This window comes from Antechinus flavipes, chromosome 3, assembly GCF_016432865.1.
Source record: "Antechinus flavipes isolate AdamAnt ecotype Samford, QLD, Australia chromosome 3, AdamAnt_v2, whole genome shotgun sequence".
In the NCBI taxonomy this organism is placed as follows: Eukaryota; Metazoa; Chordata; class Mammalia; order Dasyuromorphia; family Dasyuridae; genus Antechinus; species Antechinus flavipes.
Window position 1 is genome coordinate 546041929 of NC_067400.1, and position 20975 is coordinate 546062903.

General features: G+C 34.9%; 1 protein-coding gene across 1 annotated transcript in view; it reads left to right on the plus strand.

The window, feature by feature from the left end:
• ATP7B (ATPase copper transporting beta) overlaps window positions 1-20975 on the plus strand; it is a 55417-nt gene that overhangs the window by 18954 nt on the left and 15488 nt on the right. The window contains exons 9-15 of the mRNA XM_051987384.1: window positions 5787-5914; window positions 6029-6183; window positions 6431-6565; window positions 10507-10701; window positions 11922-12104; window positions 13421-13589; window positions 20243-20389. Coding sequence (XP_051843344.1) covers window positions 5787-5914; window positions 6029-6183; window positions 6431-6565; window positions 10507-10701; window positions 11922-12104; window positions 13421-13589; window positions 20243-20389 — 1112 coding nt within the window. The remainder of the gene's footprint in view (window positions 1-5786; window positions 5915-6028; window positions 6184-6430; window positions 6566-10506; window positions 10702-11921; window positions 12105-13420; window positions 13590-20242; window positions 20390-20975) is intronic.

The following is a 20975-nucleotide window of genomic DNA, read 5'->3' on the forward strand; positions in this document are numbered from 1 at the left end:
TCTCTCATACAATGCACAGTGAGTGATAGGGTGCCCTGTCTTTTTAGAATTAATATACATCACTTAATCATATAAACTTCACAAAACTAAGGAAATGTAAAATATAAATAATTAATTTTTTTAATTGATACATTTTCTTTAAGTTTATAGACTTTATACTTCTGGAGTTATTATAGTTTAAACTTGCACTAGGACTTTTGGGATGCTCTGTATATGTACCTCTCCAAGAAAATATAAACTCAAAACCAGGAATTGTTTTACTCTTGTCTTTGTACTCCTGGCATGCCACATTAAGCATTGAATAGAGTAGACACTTAGTGAATGGTTATTGATCATTTGACAGTTATCTATTCTACTTTATTTTATTGATCAAAACTTTGGACCTTAAAGGTTGTATTTCTCAAGGTAAACCTAGTAAATGGTAATCCTAGGCCCTTCCATCTCCAATCCATTATGCTTTCCTTTACACTTAATTTATTTGGGGACATAAGATAATGAATCTCCTAAAGTGCTTACATTATTTGAATGTATATGGCATATTTTCCGTAGGCTGAAACAGTTACCACATTTTATATAATACTAACTTTAAATAATTTTGAGTTAGAATTTTTCAGAACCTTCTGAGGATTCGTTATTCACCCTAATCAGGACCTAGCTTTAAAAAAATAATTGACAACACAAAGAAGTAAATAGTCAAATAAGTACCAGAGTGCTAGTAGTGATTAGAGGACATAACTTCTGTCTGCTTTAGTTTTCCCCTCAGTAGAATGAGATTAATAATAATAATGCCACTTCTTGTTTGCTAATGTTTACGAGATATTTTGGTCCTGTAAGGGTGTGGAAGTCACTTCCTAAAAGAAATGATGCTTCCCAGTTAAGCTAGCAGTTAAAGAAAATCAATTTGTAAGCATTTATTAAGTGTCTGCTATATATCAGGCACTAACTTTTTAGGTGTGTAACCAGGGCAGAGCACAGCAGAACTATCATCTTTTTCGTTCTGTACAGTTTTTCTATTAATGCAATGTCAGCTTGCACATCATTCAGTTCACTCACATTGAGTTTCTAGGTCACTAAAATTCTCAGATCTTTGGCATATTTACTGCTGTCTAGCCATTCTTTTCCACCCTGTGCTTGTATAGATGATTTTTAAAAGCCAAATTACAGAATCTTATACTTTTAAAAGGCAAACTATTTCTTCAAAGATCTATAATTTGATAAATATGGACACTTCTCCTGGTATCCAGATTGCAGATCCTCTATGATGGTTCACTCCAAGGGTTGCCATGTTTAAAAATAAAAATTGTTACTCTAGCCAGTTAGATGAGATGCTTGTCCAAACTTATCTTGGCTGGTTCTCAAATGGTGCTCCATCACCAGCTTGATAGTCGGACCTTGTACTCTGCTGTGGGGCATTTGAGAACCTACCACCACTTTACCCAGTGACAAACATTGGGGCTTTATATTTGTCACTAATCAGTTTCATCCTAGTGACTTTGGCCCCTCATTTTGTCCTCTCTGGATCTTTATCAGTTTGTGAGGAGAAAATTTCAGGATTTGGAATCACCAGAGTCCATCTGTTATCATCTAGTATAAGAGAACCTTGAAAGCCAGAGATTACAGACATAGCAGAGCTAAGAGTAGAACCCAAGCTCTCGAATCTTAAATCCAATATTCTCTATCATATGACATTGCTTCCTTTTCATTTCATTAATTAGCTTGGGGAAAGAACTTGGGCAGTCCAGCCTATTCTAGTTACTCTTTCTTGTAGTATCTGCTGAAACAGCTTTGTGTAGAGTAGGCATTTAACAACTTTTTGTTGAAATAGGCTTCAGACTGGAAAGTATGCTTTAGTGCAACAAACATGGAGTAAATAAATATCCATTACCTGTATGTACCTGCTTTTGTTTGTGATTGCAGGAATCTTGTTGTGTCTCTAGTATGTGGCGCATAATAAATGCTAGAATGTTGGAAAATAATGAAAATGGAAATAAAACTTGGATGCATTTGGTTCTATCCTCTCTCTGCTTCCTTTAGGAATAATCATTCTAATGCATTTAGATGCAACAAAAAACAACATAAAAAAGCTTCTTTATAAGAGCTTTTGCAGAACTAAGTCTGTTTTCCCCCTCAAGTGCTTATGTACTTTACTTCTGTCAGACAGCTGGTTTTATTCTAAAAGTGGTGACGATAAAAATAGTGATTAGTCACTTTATACATAGTCCTTTATACATTAATCTAGCATACATTTGTCCAGAATCAATGTGATTAAAAAAATAATAACAACAACCTTACCTATCTCTACTAGAAGTAAAACATCATGTTTTATAAAAGTGCCAGTCACTAAAGGAATAGATGTGATTCAGATTTCAGTTCATACTGGACCATAGTTAAAGTATTAATCAGAGAGAAGTTATCTTCTTGATTGGAGTGAATTATGAGTGTCTCTAAATCAAAATACTTTGTCAAAACTAGGTAATAAAAGGCTTCGATACAAAAGCCTTTTACTCTCTTTTTAGCCTTTATGAGGTGAGGAACCAGGAGTAGAAAGCAGGATAGCTGGTTTGGGGATTTCCTCCTACTATGATTTCCTTGTTTATTGTCACAAACCTTTCAGCCATTGCTGTTTTTAAATAAACTAATGAAATCTCATCTCATCAATCTTACTTCAAACCCAGCTTAAAAACTAAAACTTGAAAGGCCAAATAGGTTGCATCTTTGCTAATTAATAGACATTGAATGATCTAAATATTTTCTTTTATGAAGGGTACTTGAAGTGAAGAGAGAATTTGCCAGTAGACCAATCTCTGTCTTTGTTCCCCCTTTTCTTTCTATTTTATCATTTTTAATATACTTAATAAAAAACCCTATAGTTCCTGGGAAAACTTTTTACATCCAAAGCATCTGTTCAAGGCCTCATTTCTAAAATATATAGAGGATTGACTCAAATTTATAATAGATCAAGCCATTCTCCAATTTAAAAATGGTCAAAGGACATGAACAAAATTTTCAGATGAAGAAATTAAAATCATTTCTAGTCATATGAAAAATGTTCTTAATCGCTCATTGATCAAAGAAATGCAAATTAAGACAACTTTGAGATACCACTACACACCTCTCAGATTGGCTAAGATGACAGGAAAAGATAATGGTGAAAGTTGGAGGAGATAGATGTGGGAATACTGAACGGTTCCAAGTATACTAGAGAACAATTTGGAACTATCCTCAAAAATTTATCAAACTGTGCATACCCTTTGATCCAGCATGTTTCTACTGTGCTTATATTCCAAAGAGATCTTAAAGGAGGGAAAGGGACCCACATGTGCAAACATGTTTGTGTCAGCCCTCTTTGAAGTGGCTAGAAACTCTCTCTGTTGTTATTTGATTGCCTTTTTTTCTCAGTTTTTCTTTTTCTTCTTGATCTGATTTTTCTTATGCATTAAGATAATTGTATAAATATGTATACATGTATTGGATTTAACATGTATTTCAATATATTTAACATGTATTGGACTACCTGATAGCTGGGTGGGATGGGGGAAGGAGGGGAAAATTTGGAAGAAAAGATTATGCAAGGATCAATATTGGAAAAATTACCCTTGCATATGCTTTGTAAATCGAAAGCTTTAATAAAAAAGTATAATTCCAAATTCTTTCCCTTCCTTCCACTCCTCCTTCACCTAATGAAGAGACTAAAGGTGAGAGATGGTGATGCTATTAGTTGAGAAAGATGTACAATTTAAAGAGTATTTTAAAAACATCAAAACCTAAATCATCAGCATTTCTGTTATTAGCAACAAAATGTAACAGGCAAAGATAGGGAAATTCCATTTAAAATAGCTCAAAAAATAAAAAGTACCTAAGAGTCTACCTGCTAACACACACACATAGGATCTATAGGAATGCAACTCTAAAATGCTCCTTCCACAAATAGAGAGCTAAATAAATGGAGAAATATTAATTGATCATGTGGGGGCCAAAGCAATATAATAGAAATGGTAGTGCTACCAAAACTAATTTACTTATTCAGTATCATGACAATTATATTACCAAAGAATTACTTTATAGAGCTAGAAAAAAATCACAATTCATCCGGAATAATGACATTTCAATAATTGTAATTTGTTGAAAAAAGGTATGAAGGGCACCTAAAAGTACCAGATCTCAAACTACACTATGAAATAGTAATCATTAAAACAATTTGGTACTAACTAAGAAACAGGATCATTGGAACAGATCATATATACAGGATATGGAACAAAAGAACATGATAGCCTAATATTTGATAAATCCAAGTATTTACCTATTGGTACAAAAACTGATTGTGTAACAAAAACTGTTCAGAATACTAGAAAGCAGTGTGGCAGAAATTAGGTCTAGATTGACATTACATCATATAGTAAGAAAACTCAAAAAGGGTGAGATCATAAATTAGAAAATCAAGAAATTACTTGTTCTATGGAGAGGAGAAGAGTTCATAACTAACTAGAAGGTAAAATGGACAGGTCTGATTATATTTAGATTTTTGCACAGACAAAACCAATGCAACTAAAAATAGAAGTTATTAAGTGTGTCTGGAGCTTTGTGACCCCATTTAGGGTTTTCTTGGCAAAGATATTGGAATGGCTTGCCATTTTACTCTCCAGTTCATTTTATCAATTAGGAACCAAGGCTCAGGATCACACAACTAGTAAATGTGAACCCAGACTTAAATTTTGGTCTTCCTGATACGAGGCCCACCAGTTTATCCATTGTGCAACTGTCTCACCTAGCAAGAAGGAGATAAATGGGAAAAAATTTTTGTAGAAAATTTCTCTGATAGAGGTCTCAAATTGAAAATATGTCGGGAATTGATTCAAATTTCTAAGAATAAGAGCCATTCTCCAATTGATAGTCAAAGGATATGAAAAGGCAATTTGCAGATGAGGAAATCCAAACTGTCAATAGTTCTATAAAAACATGCTTGAAATCACTAATAATTAGAGAGATATAAATTAAAGCACCTCTTCACATACATATACATCAGTTGACAAAGTTTACTTAAAAGGAAATGCCAAAGAGAATGTGGGAAAGCAAGTACACTAATGCACCATTGATAGATCTAGGAGCTATTAAAGCCTTTTGGAACTTTTCCCAAAAAGCTATTAAATTGTGCATACATAGCCTTTGACCCAGTGATACTGCTATTAGACCTATACCCCAGGAAGTCAGAGAAAGGACACAAAAATATTTACAGCACCTACTGTTAAGGCGGTAAAGAATTTTAAACTGAGGAACTGTATGTTGATTGGAGAGTGGTTGAACAAGTCCTGATCTATGTATGTTGTGTAAGACATGATGAAAGGGGCAGCTTCAGAGGATTGAGATATTTTTGCACATGGCCAACCCAACAATTTGTTTTGCTTGACTATAATAGAGGACTTTGTTTTTCATGCTTTCTTACAAGGGGAAAGGGAAGTGGGAAAGAGAAAAGGCACATTTGTTTAAAAGAAAATTTCATTTTAAAAAATGTTTAAGCATTTTAAAAAGAGAATTATCTCTTTGAATGGAATATAGTTCCAGTGATGAGAAAATATAAATGAATGTCCTTTATAAGTTTTATATCTTAGGAATGGTAGAGATCATCCAATTCATCTTTTTTATCTTAAAGATTAGGAATTGTAGTTTGGGAGGAGTGAAGAGACTTACAGGTCTCTGACTCCAAAGCAGCACAAGCTTTACTAAACTATCCTCCTTTCTTGGGCTTTTTACTTTTCCATTTTTTTTTACTTTAGTAATATTTATTGCAGGGAGGAACAAGTGCCTATAGAGCTGGTCCAACGGAATGATGTGATCAAGGTAGTCCCTGGGGGAAAGTTCCCAGTGGATGGAAAAGTCCTAGAAGGCAGCACCATGGCAGATGAGTCCCTCATCACAGGTTAGCTGGTATTGATTGAATTTTACTTCAGGGAAATTGTACAGGATTTTCCAGGACACCTAAATGCTGATGGCAAATGTAGCTCATAGCATTCCTCCCTTTTCCCCATTCCAGGAGAAGCAATGCCGGTCACTAAAAAACCAGGGAGCACAGTGATTGGCGGTTCAATCAATACACATGGTTCGGTGCTAGTTACTGCCACTCATGTTGGGTCTGACACCACATTGGCACAAATTGTGAAACTGGTAGAGGAAGCTCAAATGTCAAAGGTAATGAAAATGTCCAGAGTATTTGGCAAACACTGGATATGGCCTTATGGTGTCCTCACTCTGGAAATTATTTTAAGATCTTCATAGGAGCCCATTCAGTTTCCCTCAGTATGGCTGGTCAGTGAAATGATTAAGGAAAGAGATGATTGTTCATTACTTTCTTGATCCATGCCTATAGCATTATTTGTCTTTTTGTTTATAAGTTCCAATGATTTTGTTGTCTTTTTGTTTGTTTTTTTCCCCATAGGCACCCATTCAGCAACTGGCTGACAAATTTAGTGGATATTTTGTCCCATTCATCATCCTCACTTCAACTGTGACATTGGTGGTATGGATTGTAATCGGTTTTATCGATTTTGGTGTTGTTGAAAAATACTTTCCTGTAAGTTGAGTGCCTGGATTACATTGGTTTTCTACATTCTACTGCAACTAATGTCTTTCTTTCAGTGCCCAAGTCATCAGGCTTTAATTATCCATTGCATTCATTGTATTTGCTTATTTCATTTTTTGGCTATACAAATGTGAGACAGAGGCAGGGTGGTCCATTTACCAGATGCTTCTGATTCAACATGACCACCATTACTCTGTGTTTTCCATTGTGATTACTGTCAAAAACAAATTAGTTTCTTATTATTTTAACAATGTGTCTTTAGGAGCTTAGTTTTGAATGTAAAGGCATTCCCACCCTACATTAAAACTTGCATGAGTGTATTATCACTTTTGTTTAGTACCTTCTAGGTTCAACACTGTGATCAGGCTGTCAGGAATACAACAAATCACCAGCCCTTCATTCAAGTTGCTTATTATACATTTGGGAAAATGAGAAAAATATACTTTAAAAATTAACATCAAAAAGCTTCATATGATATGGGCAAAGTAAGTGTGAGAAGTAATATTTTTAGCTTTTTAGTTTTGTTTTAAACTTTGATTTTTCTTATCTAGAACAATTTAATACTTGTTAGTCTTTTATCATAGGGTTAGAGTTTAGGAAGCTACCTTTCTTTCTGTTATTTCTCCATCACTGATTCTCTTAGAGGGATTCATTAAAAATATATTGACAAATAAGATGCCATTTCTTATTTTGAAATCAATAGGATTAGAAACTAGACCTGGGATTTCAGTGGTTTAGAAAAACTCCCTCTACTACTGTAGGTCAGCATTTCCTCCAAAAGTATGCTTTTAGAGAAGTGCCCTACAGCATTAAGAGGTGTAGTGACATTCCCATAGTTCATAGCCAATATGCCTCATAGGAGACAATTAAATTCTTCTTAGTTTCTGAGCCAGCTCTCTATCCACTATTCCATGTGGCTTTTCTTTGAAAATAGTACTTAACATAGCAATAGGCAGATATCCCAATACATTCTTTTCTGACATCAAGTGGCAGTTCTTTTGTGACAAAAGCAAAATATAAATACTTCTCTGGAATGAAAAGGAAGGTAACCCAAGCCAGATCTCAAACTATATTATGATCCAGTAATCATCAAAATAATTTTAGTACTAAGAAATAGATTGATCAGTAGAATCGATTAGATATACAATATGTAGAAGCAAATGAGCAGTATTTTAGTATTTGCCGAACTCAAATATCCCAGCTATTGGTAGAAGAACTCACATTAATGCCTGGGTTAGTTAACTTGATTGCCTACAAAAGCTGAGACTTTGGAGCTTGGGAGGGACAAGTGAAGTCATTCAGTAAGAAAGAAAAATTGTTTTAAGATTAAAAAGTTGGACCATGAGAAGATTGATCCTATATCATTTTCTTATTGATCCTATTTATAGTTAGTTGGTTTTTGTCCCAGAACTTCTTAAGTCATAACTTTTTGTCTCTGAACTTTGTTCAGAATTCAACTGGCATGTAATGCATGAAGTTTTAAATTCAAGTTTTCCTCCCTCAAGGAATTTAAATGAACTTAGAGGGTGTGTGAGAAAGCAAAGGAGTTTGGACCTGATAGCTTTCTGCCACTAAGCATGAGTGTCTGGGTTTCTGTCCAAAAGTCTGGCCCAGTATCTCACACCTGTGCCCAGATGATGATCAATTCATACTCTCATGAGAGAAAAAGAAGGTTCTTTCCTAGACCCCATTACCAAACTTCCAGTAGTCATGTTGTTCCTACATCTCAGCTCCATAACAGTCGTTGCCCTTAATTGCATGATGTCATGTACCAAAAAGTAAATGTTTTCTTTGTTCTGTCCTGCCCAAACCCTATGTAAGGAGAACTGTCTTCTTGCTCATGGTTTTTGGAATTAGTGGAAGCAGCCATTGACCCACTTATTGATGGGTAGTGTGCTCTGGCTAATAAATGTTTTCTTGTGTAGAAATCTGCCTCAGTTTACCCTTTTGTTAAAATTCAGTCATGGCAACTATAGGATTTTATTGTATTTCTGATGTTCCATGCTTCCTTGTGTTTTATTTGAACTTTCTTTTTTAATTGCAAAATCACGGAGGAGCTAACAGATGATGTACTAGTATATTCCTATAACTTTGCTCTGTGAGAATTGTTCCCAAAGCACAAAGTTCATATAATTTCTCAGGGTTCTGTTGAATTCTAGTAACTTAAATACAGATTTATATCAAACAGGTATAGACCATTGGATTTTGATACTAATGGCTGAAGTGGCTTAAATTTATAAAAAATTTACAAACTTAAAAGCCTTACACAAATATTTAATGTTAAAAAATTTTTACACTCATTTTTAAAAATTTTGAGGCCTAAAGTTTCTCCCTTTCATCTTTCCCCCAAGCCATTGAAAAGGCAAGCAATGTGAAATCATGCAAAGCATATTTCTGTATTAGCTATGTTGGGGGAGCAAAAGTTTAAAAAAAAAAAAAAAGCAAGGAAAATAAGGAAATGACAAGTATACTTCAATCTGTACTACCTTTCATATTTTTTTTTTCATTGATTTCCTTATTATTTCTCACCTCTTGTTCTTTCAGGTGAATTTTATTACCATTTTTCTAGCTCTACAAAATAATTCTTAGTGGTTTAATCAGGATGGCACTGAATAAGTATGTTAATTTAAGTAGGATTGCTATTTTTATTATATTGGCTCCAGTTGTTAAGATCTGTGTTTATTTCTGTGAAAAGTCAAACAGAAATATTTAAATACACATTAATGGACACAGATTTTACTTGTGTAAGAACCATAAACTGTTATATTTCATAGCAGAGATAATGTGACATAGTGGAATGGGGAGCTGGCCTTGAAGCTCAGATGGCCTAGTTTCCAGTCCTTCCTGTACCAGGTACTAACAGTGTGACCCTGGGCAAATAAGTAATTCCTTAGTGTTCTAGGCCAGGGAACTCAGATAGAATTAGGGGCTCCTAACCACAACCTAAGGATCCCTATGAGACTATATACTGACTTGAAAATACCAAATATTAATTTTTTTATATTTATGTTTTATTATATTTATTTTGTCAAATATTTCCCTAGTACATTCTATTTTCTTGGGCTATACCTGGGAATGTTGTGGTCACTGAGCTGCATGTTTGACTTTTCTGCTCTAGGCAACTCTAAGATTGTAAATTGCAGAGAAGTCAACATGGATTAATAGAGACAGTTTCCACACTTGTCAATTCCCTATACTGATCATAGAGTCATGATTCCTGTCCTTATCCCTGTGAGTTTTTGTAAATGAAACCTGTATTTTCATCTATTGAAATACAGGCAGAAACGGGAAATTGTGTTTAAATATTTTTAATTCAGGAAAATGTTTTTTACTGGATCTTGAGTAAAAGAAACATTTCTTTATTATCTTAAAACTGAAATTTTTTAGAACACTAAAAACAAGCTAACTTAATCCAGGGACTTTCAATTTATATTAAAATACTCATATTGCCATAAAGCATTAGTAGATGGATGGCTATCAGTTTTAAAATTTTTATTTTTTTTTCTTTTCCTTTTTACTAAAATGTGACAAAAATCAATGATCATGAAACTTCCTGATTGAAAGAGCAGAAAAAAAATACTGTATGTGAAATCATGAATTGGCACTTTCTGCATTTTGGGTTTTTAAAAACATTTCCAAGTTTTTGAGTTGTGACGTAGAGCATTATTTAATTGGGAAGATTTCATCCACAATACATCTTTGAGGGAAATCAGTAGAATATTCAATTTTTATACATAGGAAAACTGAGTTATGAACCAATTAAATGATTTGCCTGAAACTACCCAGTCAGAGAAAATCAAAATTAGAATGCAATTTCCCTGAATCCCAGCTCCTAACAAGATTGGAGTCTTCTTCAATATTTTCTTTTAATTTTTCTTTTAATTTCAGAATTCTTGCCTAAATCCCAACCTGCTTCTTTTCTTCACTTTCAGAGTGCTAACAAACATATCTCCCAGACAGAAGTGATCATTCGGTTTGCATTCCAGACGTCCATCACAGTATTGTGTATTGCCTGTCCTTGTTCTCTGGGCTTGGCTACACCAACAGCAGTAATGGTTGGAACAGGGGTGGCTGCCCAAAATGGGATTCTCATCAAAGGAGGAAAGCCCCTCGAAATGGCACACAGGGTAGGGATGCTTACTGTCCCTTTTGTACTTTGCTGAGAGTTAAAAGAAAACTGGATTTGAATTTATTGGGTCTTCTTTGAGAGGATTCTGAGGAGGAAGCATCTGTTTGGACTCCCCAGATACAGTGATGTGTATTCTCAGGTACTGTTGGGATAGAGTTCATACACCATAGAATCATGATGTGTCATTGAGACTAAGTGGTTTCAGTTCAAGTATGTGTACAGATTGGACAAGATGGCCTCTGAAGTCTCTTCAAGCTCTGAAATTCTGAAACTGGTTTTAGAATGACTGCTTATTGCCTTTCATTGAGACAGAAGTCATCACTTTTGATTTGATAGTTGATAAGTTGTTAGTTGATAGTTCATAGTATTGTGATCTGGGCAAGTCCACAAAACAACAGATATTCTTGAATATTTAAACTCTCCCTTTCATCAGACCTACTTAACTATGTTCTCATTCTCATCCTTGCAAGCCTGGGCCCCTGAATCTAATATTAGGCAGCTTTAAACCCAGTGTTAACATACAAAGGAAGGCTAATAATTGGTCTTTGTTTCTATTTTAATATAAGTCTGCATTAAAGCATTTTTGTGCTCCTATTTAAGGTTTGAAAATCACTTTGTCTCTTGTGTGTTTCTGAACCTCTAGACCTTTGAGCTTCAGAAACATATAACTTGACTTACTATAAAATAAATGTGCTCCAAATAATAGAATTTTCTGTTGTCAGAATTATGTTTATTTACAAAAATTGATACATGAGTGTCCCAAAAGACTTTACCTGTATGTAATCTTGCCTGGGCTTCATCCTGGTTTTAGTGAGAAGACATGGGAATAAATTTCTGTAAGTGAGATTTGGTTTTAGAAGGATGTGCAAAATCTTTTTCTTTGTGGGGCTTTTTAAATGGCATAGACTGTAATTTTTCTGAGATGACTTAGGTATTAAAGATTCTACCAGAAGACATGACCTCCAAATGTCTTTTCTAACTCTGATTCTGGCGGTGGAACTTAGGATCATATATAATCAGTCATAGATTTGGAACTAGTTAGAACTTGTCTAGTCCAACCTTCTCATCTTATAGCTTCAGAGCTAGAATGATTATACAGTTAACTGAAGGATCACACAGGTAACAAGAGGCAGAGGCTTAATGCTGTGTCCTGGAATGCAAGGTAGTGCTCTTTCCACTCTGCCACAGTGATCATTCCAATGCTTTTTTTTCTGACAGATCAAGACAGTGATGTTTGACAAAACTGGAACCATCACCTATGGTGTCCCCAAAGTCATGAGAGTTCTTCTGCTGGTCGATATGGTTTCCTTACCCTTGAAGAAAGTTCTGGCTGTGCTTGGGACTGCTGAAGCTAGCAGTGAGCATCCCCTGGGTGTGGCTGTCACTAAGTACTGCAAAGAGGTAGGTACACAGTCTGTAAAGTCCTAGTCTTTGTCCTGTATGTTCATTTTTAATGCCTTGGTAGTTAAGACTTCCTGGTCCCTTTATTATATGTCTATTCCATTATATCACCAAGGGCAGTGATCATATGGTTCCACTATAGAATTGAAGAATTCCTGGCTAGACTTTGTATGCAGGAATTTTTTTTTTTGTAAATGGGATCTGTAATTTCCTTGATAATAGACATATTTCATTCTACCAGTACACATAGACATCTGTTCTGTAACTTGCAGTCTGACTTTCCTAGGATACTTACTTTGGGTCATATCTAGCCAGTGTGAATCAGAGGTAGAACTTGAACCTAGCTCTTCTTGACTTTAAAGCCAATATTCTTTCTATTTACTACATAACACCATCATGGTTATGCCTCATAAATTAGAAGTGCCTCATGCCAACAAGAATGTATGCTCAGTTGTCACAGAAATAATGGAGAAGACCCTATAAAATTCAAGTAAATTCCAAGGTGATTTTGGCAAGATTTTCAGCCTTGATGTTGAGCAACCACAGATCTTTCTTTGACTGGGTCGCTCTATTGATTTTTTTCTGACATCTTGATCATCATGGTAAAAGTAGTAGATTCCCACTAAGACACAGACCAGAGACAATTGGAACTGTCTGTGAGTAGTAAATATTGAAAATTAGCATGAGCAATTTTACAGAAAGTACTGTACAATCTCAATTTGTATTGAAACTCATTTCTTTAGAAACTTGATTTATATTACATTTTTTAGGTAAGATTAATCAGTATTTGACATTGTTTGAATTGTTATTGAATTTTTTGATATATGTGGTGGATTGAGTGAAATAGGTACACCAATAGGTATAAATGAAAACAAAAATCAGATAAACACATAGGAAATATGCATATTAGAGCATGAGAAGAATACTTTTGAGGGAGGAGGGATCACTTCTCCCTGTGCAGGAAAAGTTTATGGAGGAGACATTTGTACAGCTTGGAACAATACAATAGGCAGTACTGGACCAGAGCACAGTCTAAGTATAGGACAATATGAGTGGGGACAAGGTATTAGCAACAATGAAAGAAAAGAAACTGAGAAGAGAGTTAATTAATCTTTTTTGTGTGTCTCTCTGTATCTGTATTTGTCTCTATATCTAACATTCTCTAACATTTCTGTCTTTTTTATACTTCCTTCCTTCATTCACATTTTCCACTTTCCTTGCTTCATTCCTCTTTCCTCACTTCATTCCTCTTTTTCCATCCACCACTTCCTTCCATCTGACTGTTTCTTTTTTTCCATTTTGACTTTCTTTCATAGGAACTTGGAACTGAAACCCTAGGATACTGCATGGACTTCCAAGCTGTCCCAGGGTGTGGAATTGGCTGTAAAGTCAGCAATGTGGAAGCCATCCTGGGTCGGAGCAAAGACCCTTTAAATGAACAGAGAAGTCGTCTGAATGGTATTGGCAGCTTTCCCACTGAAAAAGGTTTCATTAATCATTGTCTTTAGTTCTGGGGAGAAATCAGTAGTCAGAACTTGATTAGGTATAAGTGGAATTGTGCCAAACCGCAGAGGCAACCTTGCCAAGTATTTCTGTTGTAATTTCCTTCTTAGTCTGGAAAAAGGTGTGCATATGGGTGGATGTGCTACATAGCCAAGTCACATACAAAAGCCTTTTCTAATCCACACAATGCTCAATGGTAATGGGAGATAAGGGTATCACACTTTACTTTGGTAGTTCTGGAAAATGGTAATTTCATCATTGTCCATACTCCCTGTACTTAAAGCACATGGAATCCTTTCCCTAGCTTAGGAAAACATCCTGGTACAGTGGGAAAAGCCCTATCTGTGGATGCAAGGACCTGGATCTACATCTAGCCTCTGATACTTTCTACCTGTGTGACATTGACTAAATCTTTTATTCTCCCAGGGCCTCAGTTTTCGCATGTGTAAAATGATTGAGGTAGACTCCATAGTCTTTCATATAGTCTAGTTTTAGATCTGAGTTTTACTGCTCACAAAGAGACTTGGTACCTATGTGATAGAAATTCATGGGAACCACTCCATCTGTCTCTCTCTTGCCTTTCATTTTGATACGTAAATGACCCCTAGCTGTTTTTCATCATACCCAACCTTATCCATGTTTTTTAATGCTACTTTTCATACACAAATAATATGCTTCAGCCTTCTTACACTAATAAGTATATATAATATGTACATTAGTAAATATATAAAATTTATTTATATTGATTTATTTCATAAATATATCATGATCTTTCTCTACATATGTATATAAAACAAAGGTGATAATTAAAGTCATTTGACCTTATGGTCCTCCAATCATTTTACATATATGTATATCTATATCATATCTGTATGTGTGTGTGTATGTATTTGTCCTATTCATCTATCTGTCTATCTATCTATCCGTAGGCAGCTAGATAGTACTAGATAAGAGTGCTGGACTTAGGGCAAGAAGACGTATCTTTGTGGTTCAAAATTGACCTCAGGTGTTTGATAGCTTTGTGATCCTGACTAGTCACTTAACTCTGTTTGCCACAGTTTCCTCATCTATCAAATAAAGTGTAGTAGAAAGTAGCAAGCTTGCTATTCCAGTATCTTTTCCAAGAAAATTCTAAATGGTGTCACAAAGAAATGATCAGGACTGAAAAAAAAATGACTGAATGACAAAGTATCTGTGTAGATATAGATGTCTATGTCTTTTTCTATGGAGATGGAGATAGCTTGATTGGAGGATCATAAGATGACTTGAGTTTTATTGGTATTTTTTCTGTTTTACACCAGTCATTTCCCATTAGACATCTCTTATTCCCTATCATTGAATTCTATTCATTGTAAGAAACTGGCAAACTAGACCAACAGAATGACCTTCTCTGATGATGTGTAGTTCCTACACATGCAGAGGAGGGAAATTATTCCAGACCGAGATTGGTTACTGCATCATGCATCTTTTTATTGTCCTTTGGATTGTTTTGTCATTTTAATTCTACTGAGGCATGCTTGGGATTCACAGATATAGTATTGCTGAGGTAGCATTGGTGTTAAAGATCCCTCAACACTAATGATAGTACATATTGGTGAAATTCACAGATAACTCTCCCACCCCACCCTCATTTCTGTCATTATATTTATTTTTAATAGTGTTTTTTTCCCAATTACCACATGTCAAGACAATTTTTTGGCATTTATTTTTACAAAATTTTTAGTTCTAAATCTTTCTTCCATCCCTCCCCTCTTTCTGAAATGTCAGGTAATTTGATAGAGATAATATATATGCACTCTCATGTAAAATATATTTACATGTTAGTCACAGCTGTGAAAGAAAAAACAGATCAAAAGGGAAAAATCATGAAAAAGAATAAGTGAAAAAGTATGTTTTATCTGTATTCAGTCTATCAGTTCTTTATCTTTATAACATTTTCTTTCAGGAGTTCTTTGTAATTGTCTTTGATGATTGTATGGCTGAGAAGGGCTGATTCGATCATACTTGGTCTTCACATAAGTGTTTCTGATACTACGGACAATGTTTTCCTGGTTCTGCTCATTTTACTTTGTACTAAGTTCATATAAGTCTTTTCAGGTTTTTATGAAATGTGTCTGGTCATTATTTCTTATTGCATAATAATATTCTATTATATTCACATACCACAGCTTGTTCAGTTATTCCCCAATTGATGGATATCCCCTCAATTTCCAATATTTTTGCTACCATGAAAAAGGACTGCTATAAACATTTTTGCACATGTAGATCCTTTCCCTTTTTAAAAATGATCTCAGCCTTCATTATATCATCCATCTATTTTGCTTAATAATCTTTTTTATGTTTTTCTTTCTATTTTTATCCCTCTGATGAAGGTGAAGTAAAATATTAAGAGATAGGCGGATCAAGGAAGAAAAAGCTCAAAAATCTTATATAGTTTGTGCTAGGGCTAGTTTGGTATAATAGGAAGAACATTGGATTTGTAAACCATAAGGCCAGAGTTTGAATCTTGGCTCTGTGAATTACTCGTTATGTCATCTTGGACAAGCCGCTTCACTTGTTTACTTATCTGTAAAATTAGATGGTTGTACCAACCTGAATTGTCCTGACTCCTTGAAAATGATCTATTAGTGGAACACAGTCTGTCCATCAGTCCTTTCATTTTCTTGGTGTGACCTTCTCATCTATTTTTTTATCTAGGAAGAGTCCACTCCAAATCCTGAAAACCTTCCTCACCTTTTCCTAACATCCTGAAGATACCACTTTGTCCATCATATATTCCTCATTCCCTCAATGCAACCAACTTATCATCTTTTTAGCATACCTTTATTTGATGACATCATTTACACTTCTGATCAAGTCCTCCAGCTTCATCCGTTGCTTTATGGGTGGTCTTTAACATCACTTCTTCAGAACTAATAGTGTGAATCATAGCTATTCAATATTATTGGAGGAGTAATGGTCTGAAAAAGATATTCCTTTATTTCAGGAGAAAGCTTGGGTCATTTTACAGATGAGGAAAATGATGAAGATGGAGATTAAATATTGTGCCCAAGGACACATAGCTAATAATGTCTGAGGACAGATTTCAGCTTAAATCTTTGACTCCAAGTCCAAAGTATAGCATTTACAAGATTCTTATTTTTTGTTCAGCAAGGGGGATTAAAAGTGAACAGGCTTTATCATAAAACATATTCCACAAAAATCACATTTTTTGTTTACTGATTGTAAGATTAGTGTTGCAAACATCACATTAACATTTTTCTTTCAACAAGGTACTTGCTGTATAAAAATGTATATATACATATATATGTGTCAAAGGTATAAAAGTCTTTGAAAAATCTAGATAAAACATTACTTGTTCAGAGAAAATGTGATTATTAATAGCTAGAGAAGCATAAAAATAGGGAGATGTATGTTTTTTAATCTTGCTTGCTTTCATTATGGAGGAAATTCAGTGTGGAGTCCAAGTTGAAAAGGGATCCCTTATAAATGGTCAGATACTCTAGATTTCCTGTTAATAGCATTATGCTGATTGTACCAAAACCTAATTATTGTAAATCCCCCTAAATAATAACCATCATCTCTCAGAAGAGTTTGGTCTAACTTTCCACACAGAAAAACTTTTGTGGATAAAGAACCTGTTGTCCAAGTTATTTTTATACTGGATGGGCAACTCCATGGGCAAAGTTTGTTCATTAGAATGTAGATTTGAACAGATGCTATGGATGGGTAGTGAATTGGGCCCAGAATTGAAGAAGAAACTGGTCTCTCTTGCCTTAGGGAAATTATAGACTTCTTTTTATATTTCTTGAGCCTTATGAAACAAAAGCTCCTCTTTTAAATAGCTTTATTTTTCCAGTGATGCATAACAACAATGGTGATGATGATAATGTGGCTGCCATTTATATAGCACCCATTTATATGTTCCAAGCATGGTGTTAAGTATGTTAGTGTAAGCATGGCAGTGATTAATGGAATACTCTAGTCTCTGAAAATTTGAAGTTAAGGGCAATCCAAAGGATAACAGAGAAATACATTTAAATGTATTAGATAAATTGGCTGCAACAATCATAAACAAAAAATTATGTAAGAGAAGTCGTATAAAGCAGAGGTGTCAAGTGCAGGCTACATTGTAGCAACATCCATGTGTGACCAGAACCAGATTAAAATGTAATTGGGAAATATTTAACAAAGTAAGTAAAAATATAATAGCAAGTAGATATTGTTCATATGTGCCTTTCTAAGTTAATATACAGCCTGTAGGAATCCTTATGAATGGTTTAGTAGCAGTGGTAATATAATTAAATTCATCAGCCAATTATTAAACACAAATTACCCAAATCTAGCAACAGAAGGTGACTTTCACCTCTTAGATAATGTTATGCCATCCCTGATCTTGAGAAAATAGGCAACCGAGGACTCAAGACTCAGGCATATCTGATTTGAATACATGGAAATAACTAAGTATCCTAAATCCATGACTGCTTTATGCTTACTCTGACTGTGACAGAGGATTGGAGTTATGGTATTAAACATTACATACACTAGATACTCTTCAGCAAAAATGGAGCTCCAGGTTGACCTTTCCAGGGGAGGCAATAGAAATTGTCCTAATAGTCCCTAACATGACTGCCCTTGAAAACTGACACTTTGCAGACTGGCATGATGAATTCAGGTCAATTCAACAAGCATTTATTAAGTGACTTACTATGTGCAGGATGCTATGCTATATACTGGAGATTTAAAGGATGGGCTTATTCCACTTAAAAAGGGCCATAGAGGATAAGACAGCTTACTGATTCCTTAGGAAAAATTTGTATCAAGATACATTATATTGTATCAAGATACAATATACATATGTTATCAAGATACATTAGAAAGAATCATTACATTTTGTACTAAGAAAGTCTCACTAGCCATGGTGGGATACTTTTTTTTTTAAAGGAAGAATTAATTAACTTTATTTTAAATATATTATGTATATCAGAATTCACTTTATGTTTTACTATTCAGATTCTACATAAGTTTGCATGACATCATGGAGAACATTAAGCTTTTTTTTATGTACATATACTTTTCTTTTTTTTTAATTTAATTTAATTTAATTTTTTTAATAACTTTTTATTGATAGAACGCATGCCAGGGTAATTTTTTACAGCATTATCCCTTGCATTCACTTCTGTTCCGATTTTTTTCCCTCCCTCCCTCCACCCCTTCCCCCAGATGGCAAGCAGTCCTTTACATGTTGAATGGGTTGCAGTATATCCTAGATACAACATATATGTGCAGAACTGAACAGTTTTCTTGTTGCACAGGGAGAATTGAATTCAGAAGGTATAAATAACCCGGGAAGAAAAACAAAAATGCAAGCAGTTTATATTCATTTCCCAGTGTTCTTTCTCTGGGTGTAGCTGCTTCTGTCCATCTTTGATCAATTAAGGCTCTCTTTATCGAAGAGGTCCACTTCCATCAGAATACATCCTCAAACAGTATCGTTGTTGAGGTATATAATGATCTCCTGGTTCTGCTCATTTCACTCAGCATCAGTTCATGTAAGTCTCGCCAGTCCTCTCTGTATTCATCCTGCTGGTCATTCCTTACAGAACAATAATATTCCATAACATTCATATACCACAATTTACCCAGCCATTCTCCAATTGATGGACATCCTTTCATTTTCCAGCTTCTAGCCACTACAAACAGGGCTGCCACAAACATTTTGGCACATACAGGTCCCTTTCCTTTCTTTAGTATCTCTTTGGGGTATAAGCCTAGTAGAAACACTGCTGGATCAAAGGGTATGCACAGTTTGATAACTTTTTGAGCACAGTTCCAAATTGCTCTCCAGAATGGCTGGATGTGTTCACAATTCCACATGGTGGGATACTTAATCTGGAGTCCAAACTTGTTTTATTTAAAAAAATTGACAATTGTATCTCAGCATGTTTAATATAAACATTATTCTATATAATCTCATGTACTTCATTTTATGCATTTAAAGATATTCTAAGAAGAAGGGTTCTTAAATTTCATTGGGTTGCCAAAAGGGCTTCAAAATATAAAAAGGGCATGAACTTCTGCAATAAAAGAACCAACTATTATTGCTAAAGGCAGAAGAAAGATACTCTATGATCATAGATAGCATTTATATAGCACTAGGTAATGTTTGCAGAGTACTTCACATCTCATTTGATCAAGAACCTTGGAAAGGAGGTGCTTTTATTGTCTCCATTTTACAGATAAGGAAACTGACTGAGAAAGGCTTAGTTGGTATCTGAGACAGAATTTGAACTATAAAATGTTATAAAAAATGATCAGTAAATATTTGTTAAATGCCCATAATATGCCAGGTATTGTGTTATGCTAAGTGCTGGAGACACAAAATGAGACTACAGAGAGTTAGAATCTGTGTATTGTCAGAAGTCTGTAAGTGCTTACTTTACATGTTATATTTTCCTTTTTGGGCCTTCTATAAGCAATATTATTATGATAGGCAGGATGGAAATTGCTGGCTAACTCTTTTCCAGGATAATTAAACATGGGGATTTTGTAATCAAGCTGGTATATACATTTTAGCTTGTTTTTTATCCCTCTCTGGCCATATGCACTGACCCAGTAAATGTTTTATCGCACAGGTGCAGCAGCATCCCAGACCTACTCTGTGCTGATTGGGAACCGGGAATGGATGCGACGAAATGGTTTGACTATATCCACTGATGTCAGTGACGCCATGACAAACCACGAAATGAAGGGGCAGACCGCCATATTGGTGGCTATTGATGGTAAGTCATTTCCTCAGTCCACTTTATAGTGTAATGTGTATTACTTGTATGTGCTTATGGGTTCTCTGAATCAAACGTATTACTTGATGCATTCCTATCCCTGCCAACAAAATCACTCCCTGACTGATCTTGGAAACTGCCCTTCTCCCCCCAGGTGAGAGCTGAATGTTTTTGTTGTTAGAAATCTGTTTAATTCAAGCAGCATAAAGCTTTAGCCCAGTATATTTAGTGTGTCATTTTAAAAAAGCATTAGTGCCCCAAATTTATCATTATTTTGAACTTTTACTTAATTTTCAATTAATAAGCATTTATTTTCTTTTCCCAACCTCCTGCCAATTGAAAAACAAACAAAAACCACTTGTAAGTCTTTAAAACATGTCTGTTTTTACAGCATTGTGGTAGCTATATATGTTCTATGTGAATATCTGTCTTCTTCCATCGGCATCAGTTTTCCTGGGTTTGAACATTTACTCCATTACATCTACATACTATGATTTCTTCAACTATTGCCCAATCAGTGGGTTTCCAGTTTTTAGTTGCTATAAAAAGAGTTTAGAGAAAAACTTATGTACATATGTATCTTTTT